Below are 19,876 nucleotides of genomic sequence, written 5' to 3' on the forward strand. Positions count from 1 at the left end.
AAAGAAAGAAAGAAAGAAAGAAAGAAAGAAAGAAAGAAAGAAAGAAAAAGAAAGAAAGAAAAAGAAAGAAGAAAAAGAAAGAAAGAAAGAAATAGCAGTGCAATATAATATTCATTATTCATTCAACAACAAAATTTCCGGAAATCGAAATAAATGGTGCAAAGGATAAGGGCTGTATGGTACAGAGGACAAGGGTTAAAGATGTTCACAAAGGGTGTTATTATGACTGGAGAATGAGGGAAACCTTAGTAGAAGTAGCAGAACCTGAATGGAGTGCAGCATTTAGATTAAAAGAGGAATAGGTGGGGCGCCTGGGTGGCTCAGTTGGTTAAGCAACTGCCTTCGGCTCAGGTCATGATCCTGGAGTCCCGGGATTGAGTCCCGCATCGGGCTCCCTGCTCGGTGGGGAGTCTGCTTCTCCCTCTGACCTTCCCCCCTCTCATGTGCTCTCTCTCTCTCTCACTCTCTCAAATAAATGAATAAATAAAAATCTTAAAAAAAAAATAAAATAAAAAGAGGAATAGGTGAAGAACTTTCTAACAAAAGGAAATGCACATGGAAATGAGCATTAAATGTTCCACATGGAAGCCAGGTTTCCTGTTGGGGACTAGCAAGGAAATACAGCTAGCTGTATCAGTGATTGGGATCAGAGAGTGAAAGAGGTTGACTGCTAGGTCTAGAAACATAAAGTTGAGCCTAAGTGTAACAAAAGGAGGTTTTTGATCACGGGTGTGACATGTGACAGTGAGAAATTAATTACAAAATTAGTCTGGTAGACGGACATAGGATGGACTAGATGAGGAGAAAATAGGGGAAAGAAAGCTACTGCAGTATTCAGGGCCAAGATAATGAGAGCCTATACAAAGATGACGGCACCAGAAATACAAAGAAAAAACTTTTGAAAAAAAGAAGCCATGGAACTTGACTACTACTAGATCAAGAAATTGAAAAAAAAGAAGAGTAAATTTGAACTCCAGTCACTCAGTGGTGACTGAAATAAAAGGTGCTAACATTGATAATCTTTTGGAGAGGGGATGGTAAACTGAATTCGGGACATATATGATTTGAGGTTATCAAATGTATGAGGTATCCAAGGTGAATTACCCCACTGGTAGATTGAAACATGGACTGAAAATACAGATCTGAGAGAAATCATGTGAGAGGATGGACTTGAAACTAGAAGATATAAATTGCTCCCCAAAAGAGTAGAGAGAAAACAGAAGAGAGTATGACACTAGAAATTGAACTCTGGGAAATAGCTGTAGTAAAGGAGTAAGAGGGAAAAGAAGGATTGGCGGTAGAAAACCAAGAAACTTCTGTGTAGTAGGAGCCAAGAGAAGCAAACAAAAGCCAGCTGACTGTTCCAGAAAGGTTCAGATAATGAAACTCCAGTTCTTGGAAGGAGAGGGTAAGGGCAAGGAGTTGAGAAAAGGGGGTTGAAAGTTTGTATAAAGCCTGTATAAATAGCAGTTAGGCGTTACCTTAAACCATATACAAAAATGAACTCAAAAAGGATTAAAGACCTAAATATAAGACCTGAAACTATAAAATTTCTGGAAGAAAACAGGGGAAAACCTTCATGACACTGGAATTGTTGATGATTTCTTGAAAAGTGCAGGCAACAAAGGCAAAAATAGACAAATGTATCTAATCAAACTTAAAAACTTCTGTGCAGCAAAGAAAACAATCAACAGAGTGAAAAGGCAAACTACAGAATAGTAGAAAATATTTGCAACCCATATATAAGATCAGGGGTTAATATCCAGAGTAAAGAATTGTAAAGAATTCCTTTTTGCAAGAATTCCTATTTGCAGCCCATATATATGACCAGGGGTTAATATTCAGAATATATAAGGAATTCCTACACTTCAACAACAACAACAAAAAGGACAAATAACCCAATTATAAAATGGGCAAAGGACTTGAATGAACATTTCTCCAAACAGGATACACAGATTGTCAACAAACATATGAGAAGATGCTTAATATCACTAATCATCAGTGAAATGCAAATCAAAACCAAATGAGATATCATCTCACATCTATGAAGATGGCCACTATAAAAAAAATCAGAAAATAACAAGCGTTGGCAAGAATGTGGAGAAAAAGGAATCCTTGTGCACTGTTTGTGGGAATGTAGATGCAGCCACTGTGGAAAACAATATGGAGGTTCCTCAAAAAATTAAAAATAGAGCTACCATATGATCCAGCAATACAACTCCGGAGTATATATCCCAAGGAAATGAAAACAAGATAACGAATAGATATCTGTGCTCTCATATTTATTGCAGTATTATTCACAATAGTCAAGATATGGGAACAAACCTAAGTGTCCATCAGTGGATAAATGAATAAACAAGATGTGGTGCATACAGCGGAATATTATTGAGCCACAAGAAACAAGGAAACCCTGCCTTTTGTGACAGGATGGACATTGAGGGCATTATGCTAAGTGAGATAAGCGAGACAGAGAAAGACAAATACTTCATGGTATCACTTATATGTGGAATCTAAAGTATAAAAGTCAAACTAATACAAAGAGTATGAGAGTGGTTGCCAGAGACTAGGGAGTAAGTGAAATAGAGAGGTTAGTAATAGGGTATAAAATTTCACACATATTTATCTTTTTCTTTTCTTTTTTTCTTTTTTTGGAGAGAACATTTTCTACTCTCAACAAATTTTAATGCTCTCATGGTGACTATAGTTGATAACACTGTATGTATAATTCTAGAGCACAAAAATGGTGCATCAAATTAGCCCAAATACATCTCTCTGCAGCCCAGATACATCTCTCTTGCTGGTGTGTTTCAGAATGCTCTTTGCCCAAAAATACTTCAACTTTCCACAGCTCATTGGACCATGAGTAGTCAACCCATACTTTGTTCACTAGCTGACAATTTATAGCCTAGAGTAAAAAGATGATTTGCAGGGTGCCTGGGTGGCTCAGTTGTTAAACGTCTGCCTTCAGCTCAGGTCATGATCCCAGGGTCCTGGGATTGAGCCCCGCATTAGGCTCCCTGCTCAGCGGGAAGCCTGCTTCTTCCTCTCCCACTCCCCCTGCTTGTGTTCCTGCTCTTGCTATCTCTCTCTGTCAAATAAATAAATAAATAAAAATCTTTAAAAAAAAAAAAGATGATTTGCATCAATGAGATTCTTCCTTTTAGGGAGATGAAAGAGGGAGTACCAAAGGGTACATGGCCATTTAGCAGCAGCAGCAGTTGCTGGAAGAATGTCGAAAAGTGCAAACTCAAGCCATGTATAAGAGAAGCAAAGGAGGAGCTGGGAAAATGAGAATGGGCCAATGTTCAGAGAGAAGGGAGACCTCCAGAAAGGGAGAGTAAGAGTAGTCAAGCTCCAGAACTGTCTTAGGGTTTTTGCCTGGGGAGGAGGGGTGGGTGGGGGTCTTCCAAATTAACTTTCAGATCCCATAAATTATTTCTATCATTCTTCCACTATCCTATTCCCTTGGACATTTTCTTTTAAGTTAAATGAGTAGATTTTTGTTCCTTACTCTTTGTGAGCCTTTAGAATGCTATGGTAGCTATTGTTTTGGGCTTCCGCAAAAGCTTTCCTCCACCCTGACCTTGTAGTAAACAGACTCTGATCCCTGGCCACAGGGAAGAAAGGTGAACATATCCACCAGGCTTTTGGAAATATAAGGCTGAAACTGGAGTGACAGTGTGGACTGGAAAGAGATCATCACCATACAGAAAAAACAAGGAAGTAATTTTTTTTTCTATTTTAAGTCCAGTTAGTTAACATACTGTGTTATCTTAGTGTCAGGTGTACAAGGCCAATACATCACCCTGCCTTCATCAGGACAAGGACATTCCTTAATCCCCATCCCCTATTTAACCCATCCCTCTACCCACCTCCCCTCTGGTAACCATCAGTTTGTGCTCTGTAATTAAGAGTCTGTTTCTTGATTTCTCTCTCTCTCTCATTTTTTTCTCTTTGCTTGTTTGTTTTGTTTCTTAAATTCCACATGAGTGAAATCATATGGTATTTGTTTTTCTCTGACTGACTTATTTCCCTTAGCTTATACACTCTAGCTCCATCTATGTCATTGCAAATGGCAAGATTCATTCTTTTATGGCTGAATAATATTCCACTGTATATATATACCGCCTCTTCTTTATCCATTCATCAGTCAATGGACACTTGGGCTGCTTCCATGTCTTGACTATTGTAAATAATGTGCTATAAACATAGGGGCACATGTGCCCCTTTGAATTAGTGTTCTTGTATTCTTTGGATAAATACTCAGTAGTGCGATTGCTGGACCATAGCTAGTTCTATTTTTAACTTTTTAAGGGACCTCCATACTGTTTTCCACAGTGGCTGCACCAGTTTGCATGCCCATCAATAATGCCAGAGGGTGCTTCTCATGGTTCCAGTAGGGAGAGAAGGAGGAAGCAGGGAGGGGGTGGTTGGAGTCCCCCCCCGGCCCCGCCCCATGGCTTCTGCCACAGCTGCCACCACTCCTCTGTGTGGGAAAGGAAGGTGTGAGTCCCAGCTGGAGCTGGGTGCTGCTGCGGGACGGTGGGAAGACAATGGCAGATATAGATAAACTCAACATGGACAGCATCATCCAAGGATTGCTGGATGTGAGCAGGTCCAAGCCTGGTCCGAATGTCCAGCTACAGGAGAATGAAATCTGAGGACTGTGCTTAAAGTCCCGAGAGATCTTTCTCAGTCAACCTAACCTACTAGAACTTGAAGCACCACTCAAAATATGTGTGATATCCATGGGCAACACTATGATTTGCTTCAACCTTTTGAGTACAGTGGTTTCCCACCAGAAAGCAACTACCTGTTTCTTGGGGACTACGTGCACAGGGGGAAGCAGTCATTGGAGACTCTGTCTCTTACAGACTTACAAAATCAAATATTCCGAGATTTTTTTTTCTTCTCAGAGAAGAGAGGCCCATGAATGTGCCTGGATCAATAGAATTTATGGATTATGATGAATGTAAAAGAAGATATAACCTTAAACTATGGAAGACTTTTGCAGACTGCTTTAAACTGTTTACCGATAGCAGCCATTGTGGATGAGATGATATTCTGCTGTCATGGATGTTTATCACCAGATCTTCAATCTATGGAGCAGATTCGGGGAATTATGCGACCAACTAATATACCAGATCAAGGTCTTCTTTGTGATCTTTTGTGGTCTGACCCTGATAAAGATGTTTTAGTCGGGGGTGAAAATGACAGAGGAGTGTCCTTCACATTTGGTGCAGAAGTGGTTGCAAAATTTCTCCATAAGCATGATTTGGATCCTATACGTAGAGCCCACCGGGTGGTTGAAGACGGATATGATTTTTTTTTGCAAAAAGGCAGCTGGTCACTCTGTTTTCTGCACCCAATTATTGTGGAGAATTTGACAATGCAGGTGCCATGAGTGTGGACAAAACTCTAATGTGTTCTTTTCAGATTTTAAATCCTGCCGAGAAAAAGAAGCTGAATGCCATGAGACCTGTAACACCTCCAAGGAGTATGATCACAAAGCAAGCAAAGAAATAGATGTAATTTTGACACTGCCTCGTTGGGACTTGTAATAGAGAGTATATAACCTTCATTTTTAAAACTGTGATGTGGGGCGCCTGGGTGGCTCAGTTGGTTAAGCGACTGCCTTTGGCTCAGGTCATGATCCTGGAATCCCGGGATTGAGTCCCGCATCAGCTGCATCGGGCTCCCTGATCGGCAGGGGGTCTGCTTCTCCCTCTTGCACTCCCCGTTTGTGTTCCCTCTCTCGCTGTGTCTTTCTCTGTCAAATAAATAAATAAAATCTTAAAAAAAAAAAAAAACAAACTGTGATGTGTATTCGTCAGCTTACTCAAATAGTGTGTTTGTGAGGCCCCACTTCCATTTTTTGAGTTAATGAATGGCATTTGCTGATTATAACAGCAAGTGAAAGATTCTCCACTCCCAAGAAAAAAATGTTTTGTTTTTTTAAATTCTGTAGTCCTTTTGCAAACAACTGTAATGATGGTGTTAAAGCTGTATGCCCCAGAACAGTTTATCCTAAGAGGTAAGTATACAATTGATCTTTTTAAAATTCAGTTCAACCTATGAATGATGAAATGCTCATTTTCTTTAGGATATAAAGAGAGCCCTAGGGTGCTCCATCTGTGCATGTTATTGTCATAAAATACATACCGTTGATGCAAACCACTGTGAACAGTTTTTAAAAATTTTGTTTCAAAAGGGATTGCTTTTTTTCTCTCATTGTCTTGTCATGTACAAACTAGTTTTTATAGCTGTCAATATTAGGGTTAACTCAACGTTGCCAGCATCACTGGTACGATGTATATTTAATTATACTTTCCCCTACCATATTCTCAAAATGACGATTAAAGCCATTATTTAAAAAAAAATAGTGCAAGAGGGTTCCTTTTTCTCCACATCCTCACCAACACCTGTTGTTTCTTGTATTGTTGATTTTAGCCATTCTGACAGGTGTGAGGTGATATCTCATTGTAGTTTTGATTTGCATTTCCCTGATAATGTGATGATGAGCATCTTTTCCTTTTGTCCCCCAAATTTTTATTGAAATCCTAATTATTTAATATATAATGTAATATTGATTACAGGACTAGAATTTAGTGATTCATCATTTACATACACCACCCAGTGATGAGCATCTTTTCATGTGTTTGTTGACCATCTGGATGTCTTCTTTGGAAAAATGTGCATGTCTTCTGCTCATTTCTTAACTGGATTATTTACTTTGGGGGTGTTGAGTTTTATAAGTTCTTTATGGTTCTTGGATACTAACCCTTTATTGGATATGTCATTTGCAAATATCTTCTCCCATTCAGTAGGTTGACCTTTGGTTTTGTTGACTGTATCCTTCACTATGCAGAAGCTTTATACTTTGATATAGTCTCAATAGTTTATTTTTGCTTTTGTTTCCCTCTCTGGAGACATATCTAGTAAGAAGTTGCTACAACCGATGTCGAAGAAGTTGCTGCCTGTGTTCTCCTCTAGGATTTTGATGGTTTCCTGTCTCACATTTAGGTTTAATCCTTTTTGAATTTAATCCATTTTGAATTTATTTTTGTGTATGGTGTAGAGAAGTGGTCCAGTTTCATTCTTTTGCATGTGGCTGTCCAGTTTTCACAGCACCATTTTTTGAAGAAAGAGTCTTTTTTCCATTAGATAGTCTTTCCTGTTTTGTCGAAGATTAATTGACCATATAATCGTGGATTTATTCCTGATTTTCTATTCTGTTCTATTGATCTATGTGTCTGTGTTTTTGTGCTGGTATCATACTGTTTTGATTACTACAGCTTTGTAATACAACTTGAGGGTGGAATTGTGATGCCTCCAGCTTTGCTTTTTCAGCATTGCTTTGTTTATTCGGGGTCTTTTGTGGTTCCATACAAATTTTAGGATTACTTGTTCTAGTTTTCTGAAAAATGCTGGTGGTATTTTGACAGGGATTGAATTAAATGTATAGATTGCTTTGGGTAGTATAGACATTTTAACAATATTTGTTCTTCCAAAGGGAAGTAATTTTTATAGAAAACTTTCAACATATTAGGTACTGTGGCACTATATATTTTAATGCCAATTAATTTTGATACATCCAGGGATTATTATCTCTATTGACAGATGAAGGAACTGAGGCTTAGAGAGTTTAAAGTGGCTTAGCCATGGTCAAACAGTAGGTAGGGGTCAAAGGGATCAGTCTACAAAGCCTATGCTCCTGGAATCACCCTGGGCAGCCTCCCAGTTTATGGGAGGCCAGGAGGTTTATCTTCTAGAAGATATTGATGATGAGATCAGGGCTTGGAATTCTGGGGCACTCCAGCTCTTGAGAAGAGGAGCTAGTGAAAAGGAAAGTCAGAGAAAATTAAGACCCAGTTACCATGGTGCTATGGAAGATAGTGTCCCTGAATGCTTTGAAAAGCAAAAGGATGGCCAGTCATCAAATGATTCAAAAACATCAGGAAGGATGAGGAGTGAATTGGGTTTGGTAATTAGAAGCTCAAGACCGACCTTGGTGAAAACCGATTTTGCTTGTACTGAAAGTAGAAGCCAAATTTTAATGAGCACACAAGTTCATACGAATCGAGGGAGTGAGGAGTGGGAGTAGATTGTATTGAGTAGGTACTGTGAAAGGAAGGGAAGGAGCCAATAGTGATGGTGAATCTCAAAATTTGGAGTTCCAAGGAGAAGCAGACATGAGGGATTATCAGCGGATAGAGGTGCCTTTTGAAATAGGAACTAAGGAGGTAAGTAAGGAGTCATAATGGGTATGTCTGTGCATGTGTGAGAAATTTAGTCAATTTGTATGTTTGAGAAGAGCGATCACTCTACAAAAGTAAAAATAACAGGATCTCTGTATTGGAAATTCTATTGGAAATTCCTGTAAGTGCTTTCCGAGCTAATTTGTTATCCCTATTTTACCGATTGGGAACTTCAGTTCATAAGTCGATCAAAATCAAATTGCAGAGACCAACTCATGACTGCGCAGTTCTAAGTCCAGGCTTGGGTTGAAGTCAGCAGTGAGTAACCCGACGTTGCCCGGGGCCAACGGCAGAGGACAGGGCTGGAACTACACTTCCCAGTGTGCCAGGCGGGGCGGGGCGGGGCGCGGGCGGGGAGGGCGCAGGCTCCTTCCCAGAAGCAAAAGCGGAAACAAAAGAGTCTCGCCGGCGTCCTCGCCCGCACACTGGCGCATACCCGCGCTCCGGCGCACACGGAACAGGCACCGGCGCCCGGAGCGAGCCAGCGAGCAGCGAGCAGCGAGCCGGGGACCCCCGGGCTGAGCCAGCAGAGCAGCCAGCGAGTCGAGCCCGCGACGACCCTACGCCCCCGCGCCCCGTAGCTGCCCCCAGCCGGCCGGTGTCCCCGCCGCCCTCCCTGACCCATGGCGCTGAAGAGGATTCAGAAAGTGAGTGCCCGGGCCAGGCCTGGGGCGACGGGGCGCGCTTCGGCTCCCTGCCCACACTGACCCCGGCGATGGTCCCGAAAGACGCGCCGGGAGGGCACGGGATGGGAGGGTGCGCGGGGATCAGGGGGCCGGAGATGCCGGCGGGGCCAGCGGGCACTGGACAGGTGAGGTGGGAGCAGGGGCAGGTCCCGGGTGGCTTGGAGGCGGGGGCCCCGCTGCGCGCTCGCGCCGGAGCTGCGCCGGGAGTCCCCGGGTGGAGATCCTTCTCGGGCTCCAGACCTTCCCCAAATCTGTGCTTTACGGTCACGGCTGGATTTTGCCCTACACTGGTCTAGTTTTGGCTCCTGTCATGCTGTGTTTTCTCCACGCCCGTTCTTTTATGTTCTTGCTTCCCCGGGCTCCCGGAGAGGGCAAGGAAGGTGTGGTGGGCCTGCAGTCTTTCTCCTCGGTGCTGTGGGTTTGTTCTTTTTCTCCTCTGTGGTTGGCTCCTGCTTAGATCCCTGAACGGGCTGGAAAAGCCCATTTGGGGCCCAGAAGCCAGGAGAAGCCTCTTGCCTCTTCTATTTTGGTGCCTCTTCTGCTGCCACTTCAGGTCACATAGCTGTAGTGAAAACATAGTTGCTGATACACAACAAGATGACCTCCTGGCTGTGATTCATCGTGAGTCAAGCCAAACAGGTTTTTTCCCCCCTCATGGTAAACTTACATGTAAAGTTCGAGACACATCAGAAACTGCCACAGTATAAGTTGTTTGATGCTTTGACACATGAGAATAGAATGAAGAAGAAATGTATATATTCATTCAACACATTTATCCATCCCAAATCTGTAAGGAATTGCCTTCTCTTGCATAATACTGTATTTATTGCTACTCTTTCAGATGTGAACATCTTACAAAATTGGGGTTGGGGCATTTTTTTTTTCTGTTCACTTTTATTTCTTGTTGAGTTATGGGTCTGTTCACTGACAGGTTTTTAAAAGGTTTACAGTTATATGGAGAACACTGAGAATTTATTTTTAAACGGGGAGTGTTTCAGCAAGTTAAGCCAACAACAGACAGCATGTCTGGTAAATAATTTTAGAAGAAATCAATGCTACAGAAAAATTGTATTAACTTTTTAAGGCATGAAGTGATGGAGATATGTACATTGTGTTCTCAGTCATAACTGGTGGCATCTTCTGGTACAGAGGACAGCAACTTTCAGGTCCAGCCTCTTTTGTTGTTGCTGTCAAACACTGAATCCATAGAATACTGTTTTTGTGTGTGTGTGCCATTTGAGGGTCTTCTCTCTATAAAACATAAAGCTAACAATCCGCATTTATTGATTCATGTTTTCTGATTTGAAGGTAATGCAATTACACATTCAAAATTACTCTAATTTCAAAGCCCTTATCAGCATCTTTGTCATGACTTGTATGCTTATTAATAATATGTAATATTGGCTTACATTTGAATTAAACAATACACCTATTCCAATGGGGCACCTGGATGGCTCAGTCATTAAGCATCTGCCTTCGGCTTGGGTCATGATCCCAGGGTCCTGGGACCCTGCTCAGCGGGAAGCCGGCTTCTCCCTCTCCCATTCCCCCTGCTTGTATTCCCTCTCTCGCTGTGTCTCTCTCTCTGTCAAATAAATAAATAAAATCTTAAAAAAACAAAACAAAACAATACACTTATTCCAAGGAAGTTTTAAAATTCTATTTCCTTCTTTCCTACTTGTGAGAATTCTTCACAAGACTTTGCATATACAATAAATTTTAAATAATGTAGAATTTATCCACAGGAAGTAAACATTCAAAGAAAATGGACACTATTTGTAAATACTTTACTGGGCAATTGTCAGTCACCAGGCCGAATATTTATAATATGGAATACACCCAAATCATATTTTTGTTAACTATTAGTTATTATTAGTTTATAACAGAATTGTTTGGTTAAAAAAAAAAATCACATAGAATTGATGTTAGGCCTGTAACAAATTGATATTTTGGAGAATAAATTGGGGATCACATAACATCCCATCTCTGTGTGCCAGTCTTTGGCTTCCCTTTCCTGTTATCAGAAAAGTTAACTTGCACAAATCCTCTTTCCACTAATCACATATCGCATGTTCATATCATTCCCTCATACTTTAAGGGGTGTTATTTTGTTTGATTCTCCGCTTTTCCTACTGTTTATGCCTCCTTGATTAGAAGCCAGTTCCAAGTGGCTCAGTCGTTGAGCGTCTGCCTTTGGCTCGGGTCGTGATCCTGGGGTTCTGGGATCGAGTCCCGCATCGGGCTCCCTGCTCGGCAGGGAGTCTGCTTCTCCCTCTGCCCCTGCTTGTGTCTCCTCTCTCGCTGTGTCTCTCTCTGTCAAATAAATAAAAATCTTAAAAACAAAACAAAACAAAACAACCAGTTCCAAGTAAGGTATATGCTTTTTGCCTTATGAACAGTTACAAAGCCTTCTTTGATATCATCAGTATATAAATTCTTACTTGAATCTTGCATGTTCCAACAAAAGAAGATACATATTAACTTTTGGCCTTTCTTTTTAAGTGTATTGGATTAACACTATCAGATACCTTCTAGGTCATTGGGTTGTACTTTTCCTGTACCGAAAGTGGCAGACCTTAAAGCTGTGCAGAACCTCAGAGAACTGCACTTTGGAGTTGAGTGGAGGGCAGGGGCTGGAGCCAGCGTCTAGGGTAGTGTATCGGAAATATTTGTGGGACATTTTCAGACCGTCCCCACTGCTGTAAATGAAAGATGTGGAATCCCCCAGATGGGCTGGGGTGGAAAGAAGGTTGAGAACCACTGATGTTCTAGTCTGTTATTCAAAGAAGGAATCTGAGGCGTGGAGTGAAGGAGCACTTTGTCCAAGTTAATCTCTGAAGAAGTGACTTGCATATTTGTGAATGTTAAAAAAAGTTCATTACTTCACATTTTTTCCACTTCATATGAAACGATTAAAGATGGTTAAATTAAAATTGTATATGCAAAGCATGTAGATATCAATGCTTAAAATACATTTTTATACTAGAGTATGCTAAATGATTTCATGCTCTTTAGACATCCAGTGCCAGTTTTGCATTTCAGCTCATAAATTTACACACCCATGCCCTATTTTTTGGTTACAGTGGAAGATGTTATCACAGTCACCTAAATCACTAAAGGGAAAAAGTTTGAACAAAGTCTGAGGAAAGACACGTAAAATATGTTTGAAAAAAAACGATAGTTTTTCAGCTGGGCATCTATTATTTTCTAGAATTATTTCTAAGTGTTTCTTTTATCAATGCTATTTTTAATACTTGATAAACTTTTTTTGGAAATCACTTTAAAATTACGAATGTTATATTATAATACTGAATGTTTTAAAACCAAGAAAAGAAAGATCCTAATTTGGTCATTATTATCATCTTAGTATATTTCCTTCTAGACTTTTTAAATTTGATAAATTGAAGTAATGATCATCATAGTAACATGATATGATGGGCTTTATTGCCTTTTTGGTCTTTTGAAAAGTGAAACGAAAGAGTTTTGTTTTACAAATATAGCAACACAGATAACTACTCCTCAGTGTACAGTTCTGTCCTCAAAATGGAATATTTGCTTTTTTAATAAGCAATTTAACTTAAAATGTATATATAAACAGATTACAACTTTATAAATGTTTTGTGCTGCTGAATTTTTTGATTTGTACAATTCCACATTAAACTCTACATCCGTCTAGAAAACCTTTAGGATACTTACAAAAACAACCCAGCCCTTTGTGGATAGAGCATCAAAGAGAAGAAGATCTGGTTTTTATTTCTGGCTCTGTGATTTACTAGCTTGTTTCCCTAACCATGCAATGGTACTATGCTAAATACAACCAGCAAATATAATATATAATGGTTACTCTGTGATAGATGCTCTGCTGAGTGTTTGACATAGATTAATTGATTTAGTCCTTAGTGGCCCAAGAGGTAGAAATGATTGTTATCCCCATCTTACAGATGATGAAACTGAGGCACAGAAATGTTGGGTAATGTACCAGAATTACGTATCTAGTAAGTGGCAGTGCTAGGATTTGAAACCAGACAGATGGCTTCAGATTCCATGCTCTTAACCATTTTAGGACATGGCTTTTTCTTATCCAAATGGACTCATATCTGTTGTATTTAAATTGATAGACGCATAGAGTTAAATGAGTTTATGGGTGTAAGTGCTTTGCAAACTGGACTGTTCTATACACATGTAAAGTGGCATTATAATTAAGACTTTGGCATATTTAATCATGCATCACTCAGTGTATTGATTGTGCTTTGTAAACCTCTGCTCTGAAGTAATGTACACTAGATCATTGAACATGGTAAATGAATAATATAACTTTATTTTTGTTCCATCACTTAAAATTTTTCTCCTCCAAAGGGATTTAGAAAAATTGTAATTTATAAATGTTCTGTCAAAAGTATCATTTCATTGTGAAGTTTTCATTTGAGAAAACTATTTATGAACTGATTTAGCTATTTAGTTCCTCTAGTGGCTTTGAATAGCAGTCGACTGTTCAGATTGCACAAATACATTAGGAAGACTTGAAAATTGCAAAATTAAATCTAAGATTCCAGATTCTTTCAGTAAAAAAGGATATAGGTTCAACAAATTTTTTAAAGGAAGAACATAGTATTTATGCTTCACGGTAGATAAAGTGGTTTGCCTTGAGATGAAAGGAAGAAAGTGTTTTTTTCTAAAAAGCCACCATATGAATTTTTCTGCTTTTAAATCTTTGTAATTAAGCTCAATCTTCTTTTGCCCTGGGTATCATGTATTTTTCCTTCTTCATCACAACAGAGGTGTTAAAAGAAGAACAGTTCTGAGGTTCCTTCTCTGTGGAAATAAATAGCATAGATCTAAATAAGGCTGTTTATGCCTATTTTAGGAAGCCAAACACATATTATAAAAACCAACTTAACAGGATGTGGGATTGCCCCCAGTAAAGCAGGGTAGCATCCTTACTTGTTTTAGTTCCCTGAAATACACATTGAAAACATATTTAATGAGTGCCACTAATCAAAATAATAAGCCTGATACTCTCCACTAAACTGAATTAATGGTTGTCTGTAATGTATTGGCTCTCTTCCCTTCCCCAGTTCTTTTTAACAGTGGATGAACTGATACTATGTTTAATTAAAAACAGGTATTGAGATACTTGTCCTCTCTCCTCTTAACCCTATGATGCTGGAATAAAAGATGCTGTAGTATATAATCCAGATTTTTAGGGGATTGGAAGGATCCTCAGACCACCTCAGAACATCTGTCTGAAGGCAAAACAGGTTCTATTTCTAGCCTGTCTTGGTCAAGATGGTCTCTGAAAAGCTGAGGTTTTTCTGCATTTAACTGGTTCTGGGATGAATCTGTGAAGGTTCAATTACACACATTAGACAGTATTAGAGGCTACTATGTTTCAGGAGTTGTTCTTAGTATCGGGAGGAAGCTACCATTCTAAAGTTTACAGTTTAGTGCTCCCATCCTCTTTCTGGATGTTTCCTCCACTTCTCTCTATTCATATTATTCTGGGGTTTTTTTTGTGGCTCTTCTCCTTCAGTGTTACCACATTGCTTATTAGATGCCTAGTCTCCTTTCAGATTTATGAAAACCTTTCCAGCAGGGATGAGGTTGCGATATTGCTTCCTTCACCTCAGACTTCCTTAGTAGTATCTGATGATTCTCAGTCCAGGTGACCACCCTTCTTATGTGAGCGGAATTTGGATTTCTTTAGAGGGAACAGACCTGATGGCCTGGGCTCATTGTTCTTCTCTAAACCAGTAAAACTCTGGCCTGTGTTTATGCTTCCCCCAAATTTTGATGTGTTGTATTTTCATTTAGTTAAAAATATTTCCTAATTTCCCTTTTGATTCTTCTTCTACTCTTGAGTTATTTAGAAGATTTTATTTATTCTCCCAATATTTTGATTTACAGATAGCTTTCTGTTATTGATTTCTAAGTTAATTCCATTGTGAATGAAGAACTTGTTATTTGACTCCTTTTAAATTTTGGGGACTTGTTCTATGGCCCAAAATATGGTCTGTATTTTTTACTTACATAATAATGATGCCATTCAGGTGCTCAACGTAGCTTTTGAATGGAAATGTTTAATAATTTCTAGCCTTCAATTTGCCAGTTTCTGGTTGGTGTCCATAAAGCCTAGGTTATTTCTAAGGAATGAATGCCAAACTAAGGCTTACACCTTCCCAGTGTCTTCTTGTACTTGTATGAGTTTCCAGAACAGAGGTGATGAAACAAGTTTAGTGGGTCACAAACAGCATTTTAAAAAAATGGAATGCAAAATATTAATGCTTTAGGTGTAGTAAGGGTGATAATTGTTTCATGAAACTTTTAATTATTTATTTGTGTCCCTGTGCCTGTGGATGTTACTAGTTGTGATGTATGTATCATGTTTTTCTTGTTTGAATTGCTGTAAGGAAAGTTTGAAAATCATAGCATAAGATCCTTAGATAAAATCAATATTATCAAAAATACATGCCACACATTCATATGTGTACACATACATGTATGTATGTATATATAGAGAAAGCAAATGAACATATATACACATACAAACACACATACACGTATATACACACACTCACACACAATGTCAAATGTTGTAGTCTCGGAAACAGTTCTGTTTGTTATAATCTTCAATGCTCATTGTTTTCTGCTAAAAGTTGTAGCATTTTATAGTCACTGAAGTACAACCACAGTATTCAAGAATAGTGCTGGGTGATACAAAGATGAATTGATTTATTATGCAGAAACTTATTAAGTGCCTTCTATATACCAGTTATTTGGGATAGACGTGTAAGAAGTGATATTTAATAACAGATATTTGGTTGAATCACAGACCTATACCTCTGAAACAAATGATACATTATATGTTAAAAAAAAAAAAAGATAGTAGGAAGGGAAAAATGAAGGGGGGAAGTTGGAGGGGGAGACGAACCATGAGAGACTGTGGACTCTGAGAAACAAACTGAGGGTTCTAGAGGGGAGGGGGGTGGGGGGATGGGTTAGCCTGGTGATGGGTATTAAGGAGGGCACGTTCTGCATGGAGCACTGGGTGTTATATGCAAACAATGAATCATGGAACACTACATCAAAAACTAATGATATAATGTATGGTGATTAACATAACATAATAAAATTAAATTAAAAAAAATAAAAGTAGAAAAATAAAGCTTGCCAAACCAAGCTTTTTAGGTGCCCCCCCCCAAAAAATTTGTTAAATATTGAAAGGTATGTTTATCTTTTAAGTAGGTTTTAAGAAATAGGCTGCTAGCTTTTATCATTTCATTTTGTCTTTCTTTTTCCTGAAGCATCATCTTTCTTGATTAGAAAATGCTCTGTGTTGTATGTTCTGTTATGTGTCAAAATTCTGTTAGGTATTTTGAAAAGTTGTATGTAATTTCCTATCATGTTTTTCTTAACCTCTCAGTGTCTTTGAACACAAACACTCCTCTTCAAAGCTTATGGAGTAGTGTTTATTTCTAACCTTTTATAAAATATAAGCTCTTGGGAAAAGATAAAAAGAACCTTTTTCATTCCCTCACATTTCACACTTTTGTTTCTCTTGAGCACGGCTGAAACTGTGCAAATGGCCTGAATTCGAGTACTGGAGCATTGTTGGCTCCAGTGTTGATTGAGGATAATGGGCTCTAGTTACTACAGCCTTGAGGTGAGTATTGTTTTGGGTGAGGAGAGTGCTGGAGTGGAAGGCAGATGGTATGAGCCTTTGTTCTAGCTTTGGCTTCATGACCTTGGTCAAGAAACTCATAGTTTTTATTTTCTTTATCTAGAATGTTATGCATTGAACTAGATAATTTCTATGGTCCTTTCTGATTTATAATTTTAGGCACACCTAAATAATGTTATTTGCTGTTTGTTTTGTTCAACTAACAGTAAAAACGGTCACAGAAACAAATACTGAGTATGGCACAGTGCTCTGCTGCTGTATGAAACTTGAGTTAAAATCCTATTTACTTTGAGAAGTCAGAATTGAAATAAATGTTGGCATCTTAATGTATAAGATTAATGAGTCTTTTAAGATGTCTTTGATTAAAAAGCATATTTGTGATACAAATAAGATATATTTCTGTTTTTGTACCAGTATCATAACAAGCTTTTCTAATTCCATTTAGCTTCCATCTGATTCACAGGTATCTTTATACTTTAAAGATTGTTTTATCCACATATTTAGAAAACTGCCTTATACAGCTACCTTACATGTAGTAGATTTTTTTGGATTCTAGTTAATACGTTTATGGAGCACCTTCTGTATGTAAGGCATGTAGAAAATGAAATAAGGAGAAATATGGAAAAGTGACATATAACCAGCATTATCTAAGAAATTTAAAATTATTAAGGGTAAGAAAAGTACCATTAAAGATTAGGTAGACTTAGGAAAGTGCCGTAAGAAAAATATAACATACTTGAACAGAAAGAGAGTCAAAAGTAGGAGAGGTCAAATTTATTTAGGGGAGATCAGGAAAAATTCTATGGAGGAGATGGAATTGGATATAGGTTTGGAAGAATGGGTAGCATTTTCAAAGACAGGGTTCATAAAGGAAGCTGCAGAAATGAAGGCATCAGAAAGTACTTGTTCTGTTCAGGAAGGAACAGATAATCCTGCTTTTGGGAAGCATTTGGGGAATAGTAGACATAAAAGTTCATACTGTGGAGGGCCTTGAAGACCCATGATGAGAAATGTGTCCTTAATGCAGAAGTTTGGGGAAGCCATTGAAGTTTTTTGAGTAAGGAAGTAACATTCTTTTTTTTTTTTTTTAAGATTTTATTTATTTGACAGTGAGAGAGGGAACACAAGCAAGGGGAGTGTGAGAGGGAGAAGCAGGCTTACCGCAGAGGGAGTCCAATGTGGGGCTCCATCCCAGCACCCTGGGATCATGACCTGAGCCGAAGGCAGACAGGCAGACGCTTAATGGTTGAGCCACCCAGGCACCCCAGGAAGTAACATTCTTAATCATATTCTTAGGTATGCATTCTTGCCCTCACAGAATAAAAGATTGTTTACCATTTGTAATTACAAATCTGATGAATGTCATGAAAAGGGGAGTATAAAGTACTATGGGAATATAGCAGGAACCCTTTGAAGGGTTCAAGGAAAACCTTAAGGAAATGTTTAAGATGAGACATAAAGGTAAAAGTAAAGTAGATAAAACAAATGAGTGTGTGTTGGGGGATGAGGGAGGTGCTTAGGAGTCTTCTATCTAAAAGGAAACTAGGGACAAGATAGCATTGGGGGACCTTTAACTGTTACAGAGAATATTGGAGGAAAATGGTTGAAGGTATAAGGCAAGACAGAAGGAGTCAGATGATGGAAGGCCTGGTAAGCCATTTTAAGGATTTATAAATTTTATGTTAAGGCTAATAAAAAATACTGAAAGCGTTCGACATGGTACTTTGAAAAGATGATTTTGAATACAGTGTCTTGGTAGAGAAATAGGACAAGTCAGTGAAGACATTGCACTTGTTCAAGTGAGATCTAAAGAGGGTCTGAGCTAAGATGGTGGCAGAGGACATTTGGGAAGAGGGTTATGTGAGAAATATTATAGGGTGTTTGTACCACCTGGCCTTTTTGATTGGGTCTGACCCACCCATGCCTACCTCTAATTGGCCTTTCAAATCAGCTCTCTAAGGCGCAGTGGTCGAGGCAGTCTCTTCAGACTCCTACTACCCAGTCTGTTCTCAGATACTTTAATAGTGTCTCCCTGGTTTGAAACTTTGGCTTCTGGAAATGTCTCTTTTTGCTCCTCTCAGACGTTTTTGCCCTTTGGACCTCAGTTTTTCTATATCCTGGAATCCTTCCAGTGGGAGGGATTTGGACAGTCTGAACAACTTGGTACTGATTAATGTGAGGAGGTGGGAGGGGTTGGGGTGGATGGGACATGAAGGGAAGAAGGAATCAGACTGTGATTCTAAGGTTTAGAGTTTGAATTACTGGAAAAAGTATATTTTTATCATAATACTTCATAAAGTAGACTGAAATACAGTTGTTACTGGGATGTCTTGGATTGTCTAAGATACATTTTTATTTATGTACTTCCTATTATGGAAATATTATATAAAGGTGACTGGGAGTCTTCTCTTTAAGAGGAAGCCGTGTTTTAAACTAGAGGCAAGATAGTATTTTGGGAAATTGAGTCATTATGGCTGCTGTTGAAATAACTGGGGAAAAGTGGTTGCAGATCTGAGACATTGGGTAGATAACGCCCCTAATCTTGACCTCAGATGTTTATTCTAAATTGTGCTCTTTATAGCTCTGATTCAGTAAATACTACTTTGATGCAGCAAAATCAGTAGCATCATTGCTTTCTTCATCTTCTTCCTTTTGTGTGGAATTTGGCTGCATTATTATTATTATTATTATTATTGCCTTTACTAGAGATACCTGATCCAAGGAGGAGCAGCTAGGACCAGTTTGTTGAAGTGAGTTTTGTTCCTATAACTAAATTAATTGGATAGTGTCAGCATTTTGAAGTCTTCCAGGAAGAATCTACATGGTAAAAAATAAAGCTGTTCTTTAATTCAGAGGCTTAAAGAGGTTCTGTATTTGGAGACCTTTCTGACAATTGTTCGATATCTCTCTATTGAAATAGCTCTAGTCAACTGGATAAGGAGATCAGAGCCTGAACTGTAAGCCCATGAAATGTTTATTTACAGATAAACCAAATATAGCTCATATATCCTTTTAGAGACAATATAAAAAATGCAGTCTGGTAAGAATCACTCTTGTTTTAGGAGTTTTGAGGTAAAGATGGTTGTGTCCATGAATTACCTGTTGAGCCAGGATTTTTGTTTTTGTGGGGTTTTTTAAAAAATTTTATTTTAAAGATTTTTATTTATTATTTGACAGGGAGAGAGAGACACTGAGAAAGGGAACACAAACAGGGGGGAGTGGGAGAGGGAGAAGCAAGGCTTCCCGCCGAGCAG

At 38.8% G+C, this 19,876-nt stretch overlaps 1 protein-coding gene and 1 pseudogene across 3 annotated transcripts in view; both read left to right on the forward strand.

Moving 5' to 3' along the window:
* Positions 1 to 4,553: 4,553 nt before the first annotated feature.
* Positions 4,554 to 5,526, forward strand: LOC110589471 (annotated as a pseudogene).
* A 3,131-nt stretch (positions 5,527 to 8,657) lies between these two features.
* Positions 8,658 to 19,876, forward strand: part of UBE2D1 (ubiquitin conjugating enzyme E2 D1) — a 39,643-nt gene continuing 28,424 nt past the window's right edge. Inside the window, exon 1 of one of the 3 annotated variants that reach the window (XM_021699579.1) lies at positions 8,658 to 8,905. In XM_021699579.1, coding sequence (XP_021555254.1) covers positions 8,882 to 8,905 — 24 coding nt within the window. In that variant the 5' untranslated portion in view covers positions 8,658 to 8,881. Of the gene's footprint in view, positions 8,906 to 9,007; positions 9,070 to 19,876 lie in introns of those variants that run through there. The other 2 variants (XM_021699577.2, XM_021699580.1) reach the window with 2 other exon arrangements.

The sequence above is a fragment of the Neomonachus schauinslandi genome, chromosome 6, assembly GCF_002201575.2.
Source record: "Neomonachus schauinslandi chromosome 6, ASM220157v2, whole genome shotgun sequence".
NCBI lineage: Eukaryota > Metazoa > Chordata > Mammalia > Carnivora > Phocidae > Neomonachus > Neomonachus schauinslandi.